General features: G+C 37.6%; 2 protein-coding genes across 2 annotated transcripts; one reads left to right on the plus strand and one right to left on the minus strand.

Annotated features, from left to right (window-relative positions):
• Positions 1 to 213: 213 nt before the first annotated feature.
• On the plus strand, positions 214 to 1,170 carry LOC142985781 (uncharacterized). The gene has a single exon (XM_076134026.1). The coding sequence runs from the start codon at positions 214 to 216 to the stop codon at positions 1,168 to 1,170; it is 957 nt and encodes a 318-aa protein (XP_075990141.1).
• A 12,960-nt stretch (positions 1,171 to 14,130) lies between these two features.
• Positions 14,131 to 16,191, minus strand: LOC142986017 (uncharacterized). The gene is made up of 2 exons (XM_076134251.1): positions 15,604 to 16,191; positions 14,131 to 14,631 (listed from the first exon to the last, which is right to left on the minus strand). Exon 1 carries the CDS (start codon positions 16,030 to 16,032, stop codon positions 15,610 to 15,612), a length of 423 nt encoding a protein of 140 aa, XP_075990366.1. The 5' UTR covers positions 16,033 to 16,191; the 3' UTR covers positions 14,131 to 14,631; positions 15,604 to 15,609.
• Between the last annotated feature and the right edge of the window lie 1,912 nt (positions 16,192 to 18,103).

The following is an 18,103-nucleotide window of genomic DNA, read 5'->3' on the forward strand; positions in this document are numbered from 1 at the left end:
GTTGCGGTATAAGTAAGAAATCACCTATAAGAACAGAGCGGTCACGTCACTCCTATACACTAAGAACATTACTGCAAACTAAAACGTGAGTAGATTTACTTTACTTACTTTTTAATACTTGCCAACAGCATTGGTTTGTACCTATTTGGTTTTTCATTGCTAAACCAAGTATAAATAAATATAAAGACATAGTACATAACGTATCCTAACACTATGCTATCCACTACAAAGCGCACTCCTCCCAATACTCCGACGACTCATTACGCGTCTCAGCCTAACTTGTTGAGTACTAGCAAGGATGGTAGCGCCATCAATGACATGAATGTTACCTTAAGAAAAAGAAAGCGTGGTGATGAAGAGAATTGGGCACACATGGAGAACTTGATGAAGGATATGAAGGAAATGTTTTCTGAGTTTGTCTTAAAACAGACTGCACAAAGCGATAAAATGGACTCATTACAATTAGCTCTTGAGGAAATCCAAGCCCAAAATACGGTAATTCGCATGCAGAACTCCGAAATTAGGACTCAGAATAATGAAATCCAAAAAACCATAGCTTTCTTATCAGCAAAATATGATGATGCCCTAGTGGAAATAAACAGCCTAAAAGTGGAATGCAGTAAAAGTGAAAAGCGTATAAAAGAGTTAGATGCGAAAATAGACTTGTTAGAGAGGCAGCAAAAGGCAGCATCTATTGAAATTAAAAACCTGCCATTATCAGTACCCGAAACTCGTCAGTCCCTGTCTGACACAATACAAAAACTGGCCCAAATCGTCAATAATCCCGTGACACCTTCGGAAATAAAAAACATCTTTCGTTACAAGAGTAAGTCTAACACAGTGGGCACAGTTTTGGTGGAATTTACGTCAACAGTTGTTAAAGAACAATTCTTAAAGTCGACCAAAGATTTTAACAAAGTTAACACTGAGAATCGACTTAATACCACACATCTACTGAATAAGGGATCTAAGATGGCAATATATGTCAATGAAGTGTTGACAACAATGACCAGGCGCCTTCACTACCTTGCACGAGAGATGACGAGAGAATGCCAATTTCATCAATGTTGGATTGCAAACGGAAAGGTGTACATACGCGAACAAGACGGGAAGCCCAGCAGGCTTATTAGATCTGAAGAAGACCTTGTGAAACTACGTAAGAAAGACTGACTAGATATGTGTCTAATGCTGCATGATATTTTGTTTAACTCTATCATTCCAATACTTTTGTTATTTTCTACTATGAAATCTACACACCACAACACTAAACATCACAATAGCCCACCATATTTATATTACACAGCACATTTTATCTTATTAAGAACGCTATACACACAATACAATAGAAACACCACTAACACAGTCATATTTAATATATCACCATACGTAACTATGCCATACCTCAAAATAACCCATAAACACTACTATGATTCAAACATTCGAAATACTTTGAACCTTAGCCTACTAATAAGTCACGGGAGCTTTACCAGTTTAACGCAGAATATGCAAACATTAAGAGTTTTGACAAATAGGAAAATTAGCCTTAAAATTCGATAACAGTCAGCCAAATTTCGATATTTTGGATGCTGTTTCTGTGTCGAATTCCTCGACTTGTGAATTGGAAAATTGTGTTCCACCAAATATTATACCGACAAAATCACTTAAAATTATTAACCAAAATATAAGAAGTATAAATAAGAACATATTGGGTTTTGAGACTGTGCTTGCTAGAACGAAACTTGAATGGGACATAATTACATTGACAGAGTGTTGGCTCCCCAATACGTACATCGTACCGACGTTGTCAAACTACAATCATTTCCAAACTAATAACAATCTCTCTCAAAACGAAGGAGTGGTCGTCTACGTTCATAAACAATTAAATTTCGCGGTGGAAGAGCCACCTATCTTAGAGGCTAACTGCCTCAAAATCATCGTCGATTCTAGTACCGTCATCCTAGCCCTTTATCGCCCCCCAGGATACAAGGATGTGAATATTTTTTTGAACTCGCTCAATGACACACTAAATGGTCTCTCCCGTTATAACAACATTGTTATTACAGGCGATATTAATATAAATATTAGTGAACAGTGTCTCGATCCAATCAAATATACATATCTGAACCTGCTGGCCACACACGGATTGCTACCTGCCCATATAATACCTACACGACAAAATGCATGTTTGGATCATTTTTTTTTTTTTTTTTTTTTTTTTTTTTTTTTTTTTTTTTTTTTTTTTTTTTAAAGACAACTCCCGCACTAAGAATTTCTCTTGTGTCGCGGGGACTTTTACAAACATACAAACAACGGACACAAAGTACAACCAGACCCGAAGCAATTATTTGTGGATCGCACAAATAATTGCTCCGTGTGGGAATCGAACCCACGACCTCCCGTTGCAGTGGTATCGGCGTGGCGACCTAAACCACTGCGCCACGGAGGCAGTCATGTTATAATGAAAACACAGTTACCCGCATCAACCCTTGTTGCTCACTCTGCTCTTACCGATCATGATACAGTGATGCTATTTTTGTCAAAACGTTTGCATAAGACAGTAACTAATAAATATTCCACCCGATTCCAATACGCTCAGTTAGACGCAGACATAAAGGCTTTGGATTTTAGTCCTATATACACCATTAGAGATCCACATGTGGCTGCAGATACCTTAACACAATTAATTAGAGACTCCATCAACTCCAACTCCAAAACAGTGAAATGCCCAAACCGTAAACAAACATTGAAACTGAGGATGACTCCTGGACTACTTCGGTGTGTCCGACATCGCGATAGATTGCATAAAAAATTAAAACAAGCTCCAAATAACGAAATACTAAGACTTACTTTTACGAGGTATAGAAACTATTGCAATAAATTATTAAAAAATGTTAAAATAAACTTTGAAAAAAATGAAATTAAAAACGCTGGTAATAACCAAAAACAAATATGGTCAGCTATAAATAGCATTTCGGGCAGAGTGACAATAGGAACTAACAGCACATTACATTTACTAGCCTCGTCGTCAACACCACAGCATTCAGTAAACAACATAAACGACTACTTTTCCAAAATCGGTGAAACTCTTGCTAAAAATATTAAGTCTCCATTCCCATTGGTGCAGAGGATGAACACTGTAACTCCATCTCAGTCTATGGTAATGCTACCAACAGACGAAGAAGAGGTAACCTTAATCCTGAGATCCCTCCGTAATAACTGTGCTACAGGGTGGGATGGTATATCGAGTGATTTACTTAAAAAACATGAGACTACGATCGTACCACCACTAACCTACGTTTGTAACCTCGCTCTTTCCACGGGCAAGTTTCCGAATGTCTTTAAAAAGGCCATAATTCATCCGATACAGACACGGGGACAGAGACCGTGTCGACAATTACAGACCTATAGCTGTACTCACTGCTTTTTCAAAAGTTTTGGAACGTGTCATGAACACTAGACTCGTGAGTTATTTAGAAACTAATAAACTACTCGCTCCAACGCAGTATGGTTTTCGTTTAGGAAAATCTACGTCTGATGCAGTCCATGATCTGACAGATTACATTGCTACCAAAATGGATGCCGGTGACAAAGTTTTAGGTATATTTCTGGATCTGGCAAAGGCGTTCGACACGGTTTCTGTTCCGATTCTTGTGCAAAAGATGGAAAATTTGGGCATAAGAGGGATCCCGTTGGAGCTGCTAAAGGACTATCTGAGTGAGCGTACCCAGAGAGTTAAGATAAGTAACTTTATTAGCAATGAACAAACCCTCAATTACGGCACCCCGCAAGGCAGTGTGATGGGCCCAACTTTATTCCTAATTTATATAAATGACCTGGGTGCACTCGCTCTTCCTAAGGGTAAAATCATCAGTTTCGCCGATGATACTGTCCTTTTATTCGCCGGAGCTTCTTGGGAGGATGTCTACGAACATGCACAACGGGGTTTCAACATTGTTTCAAATTGGTTATAATGTAATCTGCTGTCATTAAATACTACGAAAACAGTGTACATGACATTCAGTTTGAGAAATAACCCAACACTTCGACAATCTATTATCTCTCACTCCTGCACTGAGCCACTGGCTGGAAGTTGTAATTGTACTCCACTCTCTAAATCTGATAAAGTAAAGTACTTAGGAGTAATTATCGATAATAAACTTAGGATCCAAGAGCATATAAACACGCTCAGCAATAGATTGCGTAAGCTCATATATATTTTTAAAACACTTAGACACGTTACTGACAAAGATACCTTGAAAACAGTGTGCTATGCGCTTGCACAATCAATACTAACCTACTGTATTACTTCCTGGGGTGGAGCTCCGAAAAATACTCTTCTGCAACTGGAAAGAACGCTAAGGGCCATCCTAAAAGTATTGTCTTTCCGACCCTATCGTTACCCCACCGAACAACTGTACAAAGAGTGTAAAGTCCTAACTGTGCGCCAGCTGTTCATTCTACACACCCTACTAAAACAACACAAAATGCTGGTTTACGACCCTTCTTTGATTGGTGGAAAGAGACGGTATAACCCAGTGGATCGTCTTCACCTACGGTACAAAACAAAATTTGTAAACCACTTCTTTTGCTACCTGGGTGGTTACTTATACAACTCAACTAATAGGTTACTACATATTCATAGCCTAACAAGTGTTGCATGCAAAAAGAGACTGACTGAGTGGTTATTAAATAAAAACTATGACGAAACTGAAAAACTTATGCCTAGAATGATATAAAGTTGCATCTCTAACATCTTCTTTAGCCCGAACCATATCCAATCATAGTACCATATATTATTCACCAAACACACCCACGCCTACACTACACATCAGTCTACCTACACACGCACATACACACACACACACACCAACACACACACCACGCACACATATACACACACTCGCACACTAACACACAAAACCATTAAACATATTTATTTTATTTTCACCTTCACATGGAAAAAAAAAAAAAAAAAAAAAAAATGTGTCATTATTGTTTCTTTGTAAGCGCTAAACTTATTTTTTTTTTTATATTGAAATTGTAAGAGTGGGGTCCTGGTGTCCTGAAACACAGGCTACGAGCCTAGCTTAGGCACCAGTCTCCCACAATATGCCTTAATTTATTGTTTGTCTTGTAACTACTCTGTAATTCTTGTATATTGTGGAGAAAATAAATTTATTATTATTATTTTTATTATTATAAGGTATTATATTTTACACTGTAAACTGCTACGGATACAGACGAGAGCGGAAAAGAAGGTAACCACAGGAAATCAGGCCTGCCTGAGCCTGTGTCACATTGTGTGCCTTTCGGGTCCCTTTCGTAAATAACCATTAGATGACAAAAGAGTTGTTAACATTTTTATGTGTAGGTGTATCGAGTGCTTCGCAATTCGCGTGCTCAAACGAATAAGCAACAGTACGAAATTCACGCGAGCGGAGCCGCACGGGTCAGCTAGTTAATTAATATGAGTGAACCACCATGTATGGAATGTTCCCTGCTGAATGAACTGCCAACCTGGTGATTATTGAAGTTGAACATGAATTGATTGCTTTTTAGCCAATGTTCAGTTATGCAAAATATATCAATACAATTACAATTCATGAACAATTCAATTTCTAGCTCTTTGCCCATAATTCCTCTAATGTTCTGATGCACCAGGTTAATTACATTTCTATTTTTCTTAATTATATTAGGGCACTTTTCAATCGATTGATCTATTTTGCAAGAGGTTACCTCTTTTGTCTCATGATTTAATTTAAATTACATGTCATGTCAACATTCATGTCATAATTTTTAATTGGAATGTCAAAATTATTAGCCAAATTACTGGCTAAGTTATTTGAAATGTCAATATAATGTTGCTCAATAGAAGCAACTTGTTTAGCCAAGTTCTTGGCTGTAATAGAAATAAAATAGGATAGCGAAATTACTATTTCGCTCCTTCAATGCAAAAGGGCCACAACTCAAAAAAAAAATGAAAATCGTTTTATTGCAAAAATGACACCTGAACCGACTATATTTTATAGTAAAAAAAAAACCCCATGATTTTTGCTTATATTATGGCTGCACTGACTTACTGCCCTTTTTGCATTAGCTCACTTTGACAGGTAATGTCAGTGCAAAACAGCCACTTTGTGAGTTGCGCCCGGAGATTCAACGCAAATGCTCGTCAGTTGCATGAAAAAGTGTCACAATCCAAAATATGTCTGTGTTGGGTGCAAAATTTCAAGTTAATGTAATTATATTTTACAATACAAAACTGCCATATTTTGGAAAACGTCCTTTTTGCATTCTAACTATAGTAATTGTTACCATATTTTGTAATATCACAGTAGCATATTTTGAAATACGTCCCTTTTGCATTAAATTATTGTGGAATAAATAATCATTTTTAGCGTGCTAGAATGGGAAGGCCAGAAATATGACCGTTTGGCATGATAATAATTTTAGTTTTCGTTACAATTTTATAAATAAAATAATACATTTTGATGCAGGCAAAGGCAAGAGGCACCCTTTCCTTTCAAATTCCTCTTTCAGGGGCAAGATCCGACCAGTCCTTTTCAAATGCGTCTAGGTCATTCCGCCATCTCCATTTAAGTCTCCCGCGTCTGCTATGACCATCTTCTGGCATCCAGTTGGTAGATATGCGGGTCCACCTTTCCGAATGCATATGTATAATGTGGCCGGCTCAGTTCCATTTCAGCCAGGCGGTCTTCTCCCTTACATCGGCTATGCGAGTTTGGGAGCGCAGTATAGAATTTCGGACGTGATCTGTTCTTTTGACGCATAATATACTATGCTCCATCGCTCTCTGGCTCTTTCTGGTTTTCCGTAAGGGACTATGTTTGGGCAGCGTAGGTAAGGACGGGTAGTAGGTATAAACATGTCGACGAGCTTTCACTTCAGTGACAGTGGAAGGTTACCCTTCATTAGCTCTTTCCTGGACCAGGATCTCTTTCAGGCACTTGTGACACGTTTGTCCAACTCTTTGTCCCGTCGGTTGTTAAAAGAGGTTATCTGGCCCTAGCAAGTGTACTCGTCGACATAGTCTATGAAGTGCCCGTCTACCTCGACCCTACGTTTTGTGTTGTTGGTCATAACCTGGGTTTTTGTACGGTTCTTACTCAGTCCAATCTGAAGGTATGCCGTGCTCAGATCTTTGAGCATTGATTCGAGTTCCGATGCCGAAAAAGAGAAGAGGACTATGTCATCTACAAAACAATGGTTTGTTAACTGTTTACCACTTACGACTATGCTTTTGATTGCCATAACACCGCCAGGCTCCTGAAAATTTATCTGAGGGTGCTGGTAAATAATTTGGAAGATAGCGGGTCTCCCTGTTTCACGCTTCTTTGGATTTGGAATGATATTGTTGTCTATTGCTTTGATGAGTTTGATGTATGAAGGTTCTATTCTACATAGTATCTTTAAGTAGGACTTGGATGGAGTGATGATTCTATGGCGGAATGAGTAATGCTGTCAAAAGCTTTGGAATAATCCGCGAATGCTAAATATAAAAGCTTATAAAACTCAAAAACCTTTTCTATTATCTTATTTCTTTAATACTCCTGCTGCACTCAGTCTACTCGTCACGTTACCCATTGATTGATGTTTACCCATTGATTGATCTAAGAGTGAGCCCAGCAATTTCAGGCCCATTTCCATCTTGCCTGCGGTTAGCAAAATCTTCGAAAAGGTTATATTAGAGCAGCTCGAAAGTCACTTTAACTCGAATCAGCTATTTCATGGTAAACAGTATGGTTTCACAAAGGGTAGGTCAACGATCGATGCAGGTATTTCGCTCGTCAAGCATATCTATGATGCTTGGGAGACATCCCAGGACGCCATTGGGGTGTTCTGCGATCTCTCCAAAGCATTTGACTGTGTCCAACATAATACGCTCCTTAGGAAACTAAACCACTATGGAATTAGGGATACAGCGCTCGATTTACTTGCGTCATATTTGAGTAATAGGATTCAACGAGTAGATATCAATGGTGTAAGGTCTTCAGGTTCAGCTGTTTCTCTCGGCGTGCCTCAGGGTTCGATACTCGGTCCGTTTCTTTTTCTCGTATATATAAACGATCTCCCCTTTCAGGTGCAGGACTTATGTGATATTATATTATTTGCAGATGACACTTCACTCATTTTTAAAGTAGATCGTTTGAAGTCTTGTTTTATTGATATCAATAGTATTCTTGAAAAGGTCCACAACTGGTTCACTGGTAATAATCTGTTATTAAATTCTAACAAAACTAAGTGCATTAGGTCACTATGCCCAACGCGAGGAATTTAGGTACTAACATAGTCGTAAATGGGCAAACTATCGATTTGGTAGATTCGGCAACTTTTTTAGGTATCAGTCTGGATAGCAAGCTCCAATGGGGCACTCAGATAGCGCATCTCTCGGGGAGACTCAGCTCCGCCGCGTACGCAATCAGAAAAGTAAGACAGTTTGCTGGTGTGGATGCGGCAAGACTGGTTTACTTTAGTTATTTTCACAGCGTCATGTCTTACGGTATATTACTGTGGGGTAAGGCTGCTGATATAGATGTAATTTTTGTCTTTCAAAAAAGAGCTATCCGTGCAATTTATAGTTTAGGAGCGCGAGACTCCTTGAGAGAGCTTTTTGGGCAGATAGGGATACTGACGGTGTCATCACAGTATGTGCTTGCAAACTTGTTGTATATAAAACAAAATTTAGGGACTTTCGCAACAAATAGCGATAGACACAATTACAACACTAGAAACAGACACAAATTAGTAGGTCCCCATCATCGTTTACACAAGGTGCACAATTCGTTTGTAGGTCTCGGCATTCGTTTCTTCAACAAGCTTCCAAAGCACATCATGGATTTACCCCTGCCAAAATTCAAAGTTGCTGTTAAGGAACATCTCGTTAGGAAAGCTTATTACAGAATTGATGAGTATCTAAACGACAATAGCTCTTGGGATTAGTCGCTCGCTTGATTAGGATTCTTTGAAATTAGGGAACTTTGCTATAAATTGTATAAACTCAGTAGCAGTAGGTCTAAATATTGTAAAATATGGGCAATTAATGATGCAAATAGGTGATGTTACGTACAATTCGATGTTATTCATAAAACTGTCACTTTTTTCTTTTATAATGTTCACAACCAGTGTGCTCACTTGCTGCCCATATTCTTATTATCACATGCTAGTAGGTGCTCCCAACATACGGTATGATCAGAGACTAATAAATAACCTAGCTATGTTCATTTAACTTAATTGACGTTTAGTCTATATCGCTGATTGTTGGCAGCTCCTCGCATGATCAATTATTGTATCAACCACATTGTAAAACTTTTTGGCGATTGAAAAGAGTGGCCGTGAGTTTCTCGCTAGCTCTTCTCATAAGGCTCTACCCCCTTTCCGAGCTAGTGGTAGATTCAGTAATTGTAACGACTATCATAAGTGCCAATATTTGACCTAAATGAATAAATGATTTGATTTTGATTTTTAATTTTACTAAATAATGAAAGTTACGCACAAAGTTTATCTCAATAATTTAACTTACTTAATAAAAAGTTAAGAGTTTTTAATTTAGATTGTTTAATACAATGTTTTCCTGGTTTATTCAGTTATGGTTTTACTTAGTTATTATTATTAAACTTTTTGATACGGTTTTTTTACCAAAAAAGTACAATTAACCATTTTTATTTGTAAAACTGTGTTTAATTTTTGACATATTTCTCATAATATTGGTTCAAATTTTGAATGCAAAAGGAACTTATATGCTTTTTTATCTTAATAGGTAACAGCTATTACAAAGTTTATTTTGTAGAAAGATAGAGCTAAAAAATACGCATCTAATGATATATTAACATCTTATATTTAATAAATAAATATATGAAATGTTATAAAAAAACAGTTTCAAAAATTAGTTTTGGCTCTCCTGTAAAATTTATAGATTTCGATTTGTGGCCCTTTTGTATTCAAGGAGCGATTTGTCTTTTACAATAATAAGAAATATAATAACTATCTTTGGTCGTATATAAACAATTACTAACAATCCTGTTAGTGTCAATAAAATGAAATTTATTATAATTAATACCATTAATTTGGCATGTCAGATTATGCATAATTACATTTAAATTAGATCTAATATTAAGTTCTTCCTGTGGCAAACCTTTACTAAAGGGAAGTGCAAACAATACAATTTTGTTAATATTCAGTTTTGATAAACATTCAAAATAGTCAATAAACTTCTTTCTGTTTACATTTCCCCTATTACTAACAAATATAATAAATTAATGTTGTGTCCTGGCTGAAATTAGAACTAACAATTCTATCCAGTATTTTGCAATAAGATAAATTAGGAGTACAATAATTTGTGATTAAATGCTCCATGTTAGTGTTTAATATGTAGGAACTTAGATCTTTACCAATTTCATGTAATGTTATTTTTTTTGTTAATTATGGGAGAACTAGGAGTGGGAATATGTGTTTGAGGAGGACGATAGTTCCAGTAATTAAGAAAAACGGAGATATACGGATTTGCGGTGATTATAAGATCACGATCAATCCAAAGTTAAAACGGGATTATTATCCTTTGCCGCGTATTGAAGAATTGTTTGCAAATTTAAGCGGAGGCATAAAATTCTCAAAAGATTATTTGAAACATGCTTACGAACAGTGTATACTTACGGAAGACTCACAACCTTATACTGCTATTACAACACACGTAGGTACATTTGTATATCGACGTACACCATACGGGCTCTCGTGTATTCCAGAAAAGTTTCAAAAAATAATGGAAGAAACATTGCGAGGAGTGCAGGGTTGTGTAGTATTTTTAGACGATATTTGCGTTACGGGGAATACAATTAGGAACCATAATAATAATCTTAGAGCAGTACTTGAGAGGTTGCGTGACGCAGGTTTTACTGTCAAATTAAGTAAGTGTAGCTTCTTACAAGATAGTGTAAAGTATGTAGGATATATAATTGATAAGGATGGTTTAAGACCAGACCCAACAAAGGTGGAAGCCATTTCCAATGCACCGTGGCCACGGAATGTGTCACAACTTAAAAGTTTTTTGGGAATGATTAATTACTACGGTAAATTCATACCAAACTTAAGTACTTTGTTACAACCTTCACATAGTTTATTAAAAAAAGTGTGATAGCCGAGTGGTTTAAGTTAGCACCTCCCACGCTAGTGGTCGCAGATTCGAATCCGAGGCAACACACCAATGACTTTTCGAAGTTATGTGTGTATTAGAAATAATTATCACATGCTCCAACGGTGAAGGAAAACATCGTGAGGAAACCTTGCATGGCTAAAAATTTGTTGAATACATTTATTGAGGGCATGCAAAGTCCCCAACCCGCACTTGGCCAGCGTGGTGGACTCAAGGCCTAACCCCTCCCTCATTACGGGAGGAGACCCTTGCCCAGCAGTGGGACATTAATGGGTAAAATTTAATAAAAAAACATGTAAATTGGAAATGGAATCCTCTCATCTCATCATCCTCTGGCTAATACCTAGCTCCTGGTTTCTCTCACCACGACCTGCAGGCTTAACCATATTCACTATCTACAATCGTTATTGCTATAGAAATCTATCAAAATGTATGGGAATTGGCTTTCTACTTCGTTAAGTCACGCGGTCAGAACAAATGAATAGAAAATTGGTAGCCAAAATTACAAATTGACAATTCGTTAACGATAGTAGAAAGGAACGTTTTCTATTCTGCAAGTTGAATCGACAATCCCATATAAATGGTAGCCATATTACACTTTTGACAATCGCTAACGCAAAGATTTCTAAAGTAGTGATCGATAACTAAGCGATCGCCCAAGCCTCGGTGTAATCGCTAAAAAAATGGTGTCTTTTAAATCAGCTGTTCCACGACTAGGAAGCGCTTTCAAGTCTTGTTGGTTATTTGCTTTGATTTTAAATTTTCGTTTTAAAAATGCATACATTAAATATGCTGTGGTGTGCCCATAATCTTATCTTATCTTATCTTAGGGGTGGGGGTGCCAGATATTGCCTGGCTGACACTTCGACCATTCCTGATCCTTTGTGTCACCCCGTCCTTTGGTACTCTAGACGTTGGGGGGCAGGGCAAAACTTATCAGTTTTGCTATGCACCCAACCGGAAGCAGCCTGTAGTCTTCTGGTTTAGGGTAACCGCATCCTAGAAGATCCATTATTTTCCTTCCTAAAGCATCACACTCGCACAGTATGTGTTTCATGGTTTCTGCTTCTTCATTGCAGTGCCTGCATTTAGGGTCATCTATGGCTCCTATTTTATTTAACATGTAGTTCGTGCCGTAGTGTCCTGTGAAGGCACCAAGAATTTTCTTGATGCTGTCTTTGCTGAGGTTTATTAGGTTATTACTCCAGCTTTTGTTGACGTTTTTTATGAACAGTTTCGAATGGGTCAGTCCAGATATGGCTTTCCATTCTTTCAGATGCTGGTCCCTGGTGAAGTTGGTTATGGCCAGTTTGACTGTCGCATCAGGTAGTCCAATTATTGGTTCTGGACCTATTGGGAGTGATTCTGATCCTTTCCGTGCAAGTTCATCAGCTTTCTCATTCCCATCTACGCCCGCATGGCCTGGTACCCAAACTAGCCTAACGTTGTTTGTACGACCTACCTTGTTCAGGTTCTTTATGCAATTCAGTACAAGTCCCGAATTGACCTTAAAACAGCAAAGAGCTTTGATAGCTGCTTGGCTGTCGCTGAGTATATAAATATCGCGATTTTTTGTATCTCGTTTTATAATCTCTTGGGTGCATTCGATGATTGCGTGTACTTCTGCTTGGAAGACTGAAGCATATCTGCCTAGGCTAATGCTTATGCTGCAGTCCTCCGAGTAGACGCCTGCTCCTGTGCCGTTCTGTATTTTGGAGCCATCGGTGTACCATATCTGTCTCGATTTGGTTTGTGTGTAGAGACCTTGACTCCATTCTTCTCTCGTCGGAATCGTCATCTTAAAGTTTCTGTGAGTGACTAGTATTGTCTGTATTTTGTCAGAGTTCATATCTAGCATCTCTTTCAGATGAGGTTTTATGCCCATGTTTGTATGGTTGCATGTCATCATCTTCCTTGTCCCGAGGTTTGCATCTTTGAGTCTTTTCAACGCATTGATTGCCTCTCTTTGGACTGTAAGGTACAATGGAGTGATTCCAAGTAAAGTTTCCATTGCTGCCGTTGGTGTTGTTCTAAAGGCATCTGTTATAGACATGCAGGCAACCCTTTGGATTGTGCTGAGCGCTTTCTTGCATGTCTCTTTATTGGTTCTTGGCCACCATACTACACTTCCATACTTGATGATGGGTAGGATCATCATTGCGTAGATCCAGTATAGTACCTTTGGTTGGAGTCCCCATGTTTTGCCATAGGCCCTCCTGAGCATGCCAAAAATTCTTAAGGATTTATTGGTTATTTATTTATTTATTTTTTTAAACTTCTTATACAATTTGTATAAAGGCGGACTTAATGCCTAAGGCATTTTCTGCCAGTCTACCTTGGGGTGATGCAGAGATTAAATGAAGTAGGTGTTTAAATTATCAAGGAGGAAAATTTAGTTGAAAAAAGGTTTACAAATAAATAACAATGTGGTCATGTGACTATACATAAATATAGATGAGTATATACATACATAATTATTTACATTTATAAAAATACTAAATACGAATAATTCAATATATTATATAAATAGATGATATTAATGACATATATATACATATATTGTATAATATATGTATATATACAATATATAAATACAATATATATTATATATATGAAGTATTATGTATAACGACGAAGAAAACTCATTTACAGTATTAGAATGAGTGACGTCAGCATCGCTGGCGTCACCCATCCCACTTTTATTTGCAGACATTACTTTAATTATAACTATTCTCCTAATCGACACCTTTAGTAATTATACAAGCAAAAACTTACAGTCTCAGAATTCTCAGACAGCACAGGTCCTCACATGTCCTCATTACCGCTCAGAATTAATTGCAACATGGCGTGCTTCATAAGCGGAACACGTATAATTAAAAATGTTTTAAAATACAACAACGTGTTAAAACCATAAACTTTTTACATCAAAAATGTTAATCTAATTAATTAGTAATTTTAAAGCCTTTACATTAATTTTTTGCATTTAATTTATTAATTATTATCCAAATCGGATGTGTTTTTATCAAATATTAATAAGGGCGTCAATTGAATAAGGGCGTCAATTGAATAAAGACCTCAATGGTAATAAAATCCGTTTCAATGTTGTTTTAGCTAGATATCATTAAAGGTTGATAAAAACACATCGATTGATGCTAATAAATCCTAATATTAATTAACAATATTGTTTAGGTAATAAATCTTTGCACTTAAAACAAATAACAATTTGTTTGTATTTGATGGGTACAATCCAACCATCAAATACTTTCATTTTAAAGTTACAAAATCAAATAAATGAATAATAATATTTAGACAAGACACCAAAAGCTTATATTGATGTTCAGTTTGATTTGATAAATACGAATTATTTAATTAGTTATTCTTTGCGAATAATTAGTCAACACGATGCGTCGACACGGCCATTCTGCGAGGTGGTGCGCGCTCTGCACCAGTCCAAGGCAATTATTCTGAAATATTAAGTTTATTAATTTTAGTCTAGCGCCTATACACAGGAACGCTAACTAATGATTTAGTTTGGTACATTTAATGCTGCCAAATATTTAGCTAATCAACTTCACCAAGTCATCAGCTATGAATAATTCAATGTAGGTACATAAACATGTTAGTAAATTATAACAAAATGAATTGTTAATATGCTCAGTGCATCATGTCACTGCTTATGATTTTATTTTGAATACAGTTACTCCACGTAAATCTGCATCCTTTATGTTTTAGTATATAAGAGTGATGCTGTGGTCTGGGTGATCTTGTGCACCGTGGTCCACAGAGGCTCTAAAGGAAGTAGGTCTAGGTCGATGGTGTGGTCTAGATCATTTAGTATGATCGTGGTCCACACAGGAGCAATGTGATGATGCTGTGGTCTGGGTGGTCTTGTGCACCGTGGTCCACAGAGGCTCTAAAGGAAATAGGTCTAGGTCGATGGTGTGGTCTAGATCATTTAGTATGATCGTGGTCCACACAGGAGCAATGTGATGATGCTGTGGTCTGGGTGGTCTTGTGCACCGTGGTCCACAGAGGCTCTAAAGGAAATAGGTCTAGGTCGATGGTGTGGTCTAGATCATTTGTATGATCGTGGTCCACACGGGATTTCAAAGAAACATGAAACATGTATGGTACTTTAAGTGTAACAATCACTTTTAAAGTTTACTTTATGAACTTTTATAAAAGTAAGAGTTGTTATAACAATAGTAATACTTTTTAAGTTTCTGCCACATCTCATACATTACATTTGAAAGACATGGTAAATAATTATCATAAATTAGACATGAATAAAATGTCTATGCTAAATATTTATTCTATGAATATGTTAGTTATGTTAAATAGATTAATATGTTTAATATAAATCCGATTTTATTTCCTATTTGTAGGTGATAGACATAGTCATCAACTAGCCATTCACAATAACAGATAGAACTCACCGGGACTTAGGCATCTTCCAGTATGCCATCTGTAGGTATGTGTGACTGCAACAAATGAGGCTCAGGTGTTGGTGTAAGCCGACCAGATGTTTCCAGTTGTTGCAGATCATCCTTGTCAGAGTCCGTCGACACGGCTGCCTGATCACCTGGCTGAGGGGCTCTACGGAGTTGATCATGAGCCACCTTGCGTGGTCGTCCTCTTCCTGTTACCATGTAGCGATCATTGTCTAGGATTCTGTAAATCTCAAAAGGTTCACTGTATTTTAAATCAAGAGAAGTTTGGTTACGTGGGTTGTTCTTGATTAAAACATAGTCTCCCCTCTGAAACGGTTTGAGCTTGGCTTTATTCTTGTCAAAACGTTGTTTTTCATATTGTGCTGCTGTCGCCATCTTCTCCTGTACATGTTGTTCCAACAAATCAAAATCCATTGACTCGTTTTCAATATTCACTTCTCAGGAGCTCTGGTGGAACACAATGTTCACGTCGTGTTAGAAGAGTGAGGGGTGCAACGCCGGTCACACGATGAGCAGTGCAATTGAATGCAAGTTGTAGTGCTTCTAATGCAACTTGCCATTTATATATCTGTGTCATAATTTTTGATCATGGTCAGAGCATTTTTTTATGTACCCATCACTTGCTCCACCTGACCATTTGCTCGGCTAACTCCTGGCGCTATTGAGTGGATATCAATACCAATACGGTCACAATATACTTTAAATTCACCAAGGAACTCCCTCCCTCCATCTACAACAATCTGCATAGGTGTTGCAAAGAGATGTATAAGGCGTTTCAAAGCTGATAGACTGCTGCTCTGGTTTTTATTATTAGAGTAGTTTAAAAGTATGTATTTTGTATATGCATCAATTATAACAATTACATACTCATCACGTCCTTCAGAGTCCTTGCTGCCTAGTTTGCCTGTGATGTCCATATGAATCACTTGAAATGGTGCAGTGGGCTTTTGGATGGGATGAAGTTGTGCCTGTACTGCACCAGAAGCGCTTTTAGAGGTTCTACATATGACACAATTATCAACAAAGTTCCTTACCACTGTGCTCATCTTATCAAACCAGTAAGATTGCTTAATTTTCTGTAGAGTTTTTTCCCATCCTGGATGTTGTAATGATGTGTGATATGAATTAATTAGACTCCACTGGAATGCTTTCGGGACTACTGTAACCTTATATGTACCATGTACATCATCTGTGAAGGACTTTTTTTTAGTACACCTTCTATTTCAAAACCAGGAGCAGGGTTTTTTATGAGGGGACGCAGCTTTTCATCACGTCGTTGTTCTATTTGTAACCATTTCATATCAGTTGTTAATATATTCATGGAGAACTCACCGGAGGGATTTCTACTGAAGAAATCTGCATGTTGAAGCCTTTTACCCTTTCTATATTCTACCTCAAAATCATAATTTTGTAGAAAGGCCCACCAACGATGAACTCTGGGTAGAAGGTCTTTCTTGTGCCTTGATGCTTTGAGAGCATTACAGTCCGTGATTACCTTGAACTTTCGGCCATACAAATACTGTTTGAAATGTTTGATTGCTCGCACTACTGCCAGTGTTTCCAGTTCATATGAGTGATAGCGGCTTTCTGTGTCAGTAGTACGTAGACTCATATAAGCAACAGGATGGTGGCGTCCCTCAATTATTTGAACCAGTACAGCTCCATAGCCCAGGCTGCTGGCATCAGTGTAAAGCTCAATTGGTGCTTCTTCCTGAAATAGAGATAGGGTAGGGGCAGTACACAAGTATTGGATGATTTTGTTGCAGGCCTCGTCATGTCTATTATTCCATTCCCACTTAGTGTCTTACTTAGTTAACTCATAAAGTGGTAGCATAATTTGGGAAAAGTTGGGAATGAAACGACGGAAATAACTGGCCAGGCCATTAAATTGCCTGACTTGTTTAGTTGTAGTTGGCACTGGTGCCTTAACTAAAGCCTCTACTTTCTTTGGACTTGGACCCACCTGTCCATCAGAGATTATATTGCCTAAATATTCAACAGATCTTTTAAAAAAAAAAAACAGTTTTCTCAATATTAATTGAGAAACCAGTCCTTTGTAAGGAAATTAATATTTGTTCTATGTTAGATAGATTCTATGTTAGATAATACGGCGCGTTCACGTTTAAAACATTTATCAAATGTATGACCCACTTTTGAGCAAAATGTACACATCTTACGGCTTATCTGTCTCTGAACCAAAAGACTGAGGAGTCACTGGTTTGTTTTCGAGAGAACGTGGCTGAGTGCCCTCAGATTTCTTATAGAAACGACAGTCACGTGTTTCATGCCCCGATCTTTTACATACTTGGCAAGACGATTGTTTTTCCGAAAACCGTGGACGTTTGTTGATAATTAACTGAGTATTAGATTGACTCGGGTTTGGTCTTTTAATGTGGCGTATAGACGATGCTACCGAAATAAGTTCCGGAACCGATGACGCACGTGCATTTAATAACTCGATTCTCAGTCGATCATCCCCAATGCA

The sequence above is a fragment of the Anticarsia gemmatalis genome, chromosome W (genome assembly GCF_050436995.1).
Source record: "Anticarsia gemmatalis isolate Benzon Research Colony breed Stoneville strain chromosome W, ilAntGemm2 primary, whole genome shotgun sequence".
In the NCBI taxonomy this organism is placed as follows: Eukaryota; Metazoa; Arthropoda; class Insecta; order Lepidoptera; family Erebidae; genus Anticarsia; species Anticarsia gemmatalis.

What these genes read in the sequence shown, in the direction of transcription:
- LOC142985781 (XM_076134026.1), top strand. Translation starts at nt 214, where the DNA reads ATGCTATCCACTACAAAGCGCACTCCTCCCAATACTCCGACGACTCAT.
- LOC142986017 (XM_076134251.1), bottom strand. Translation starts at nt 16,032, where the DNA reads ATGGATTTTGATTTGTTGGAACAACATGTACAGGAGAAGATGGCGACA.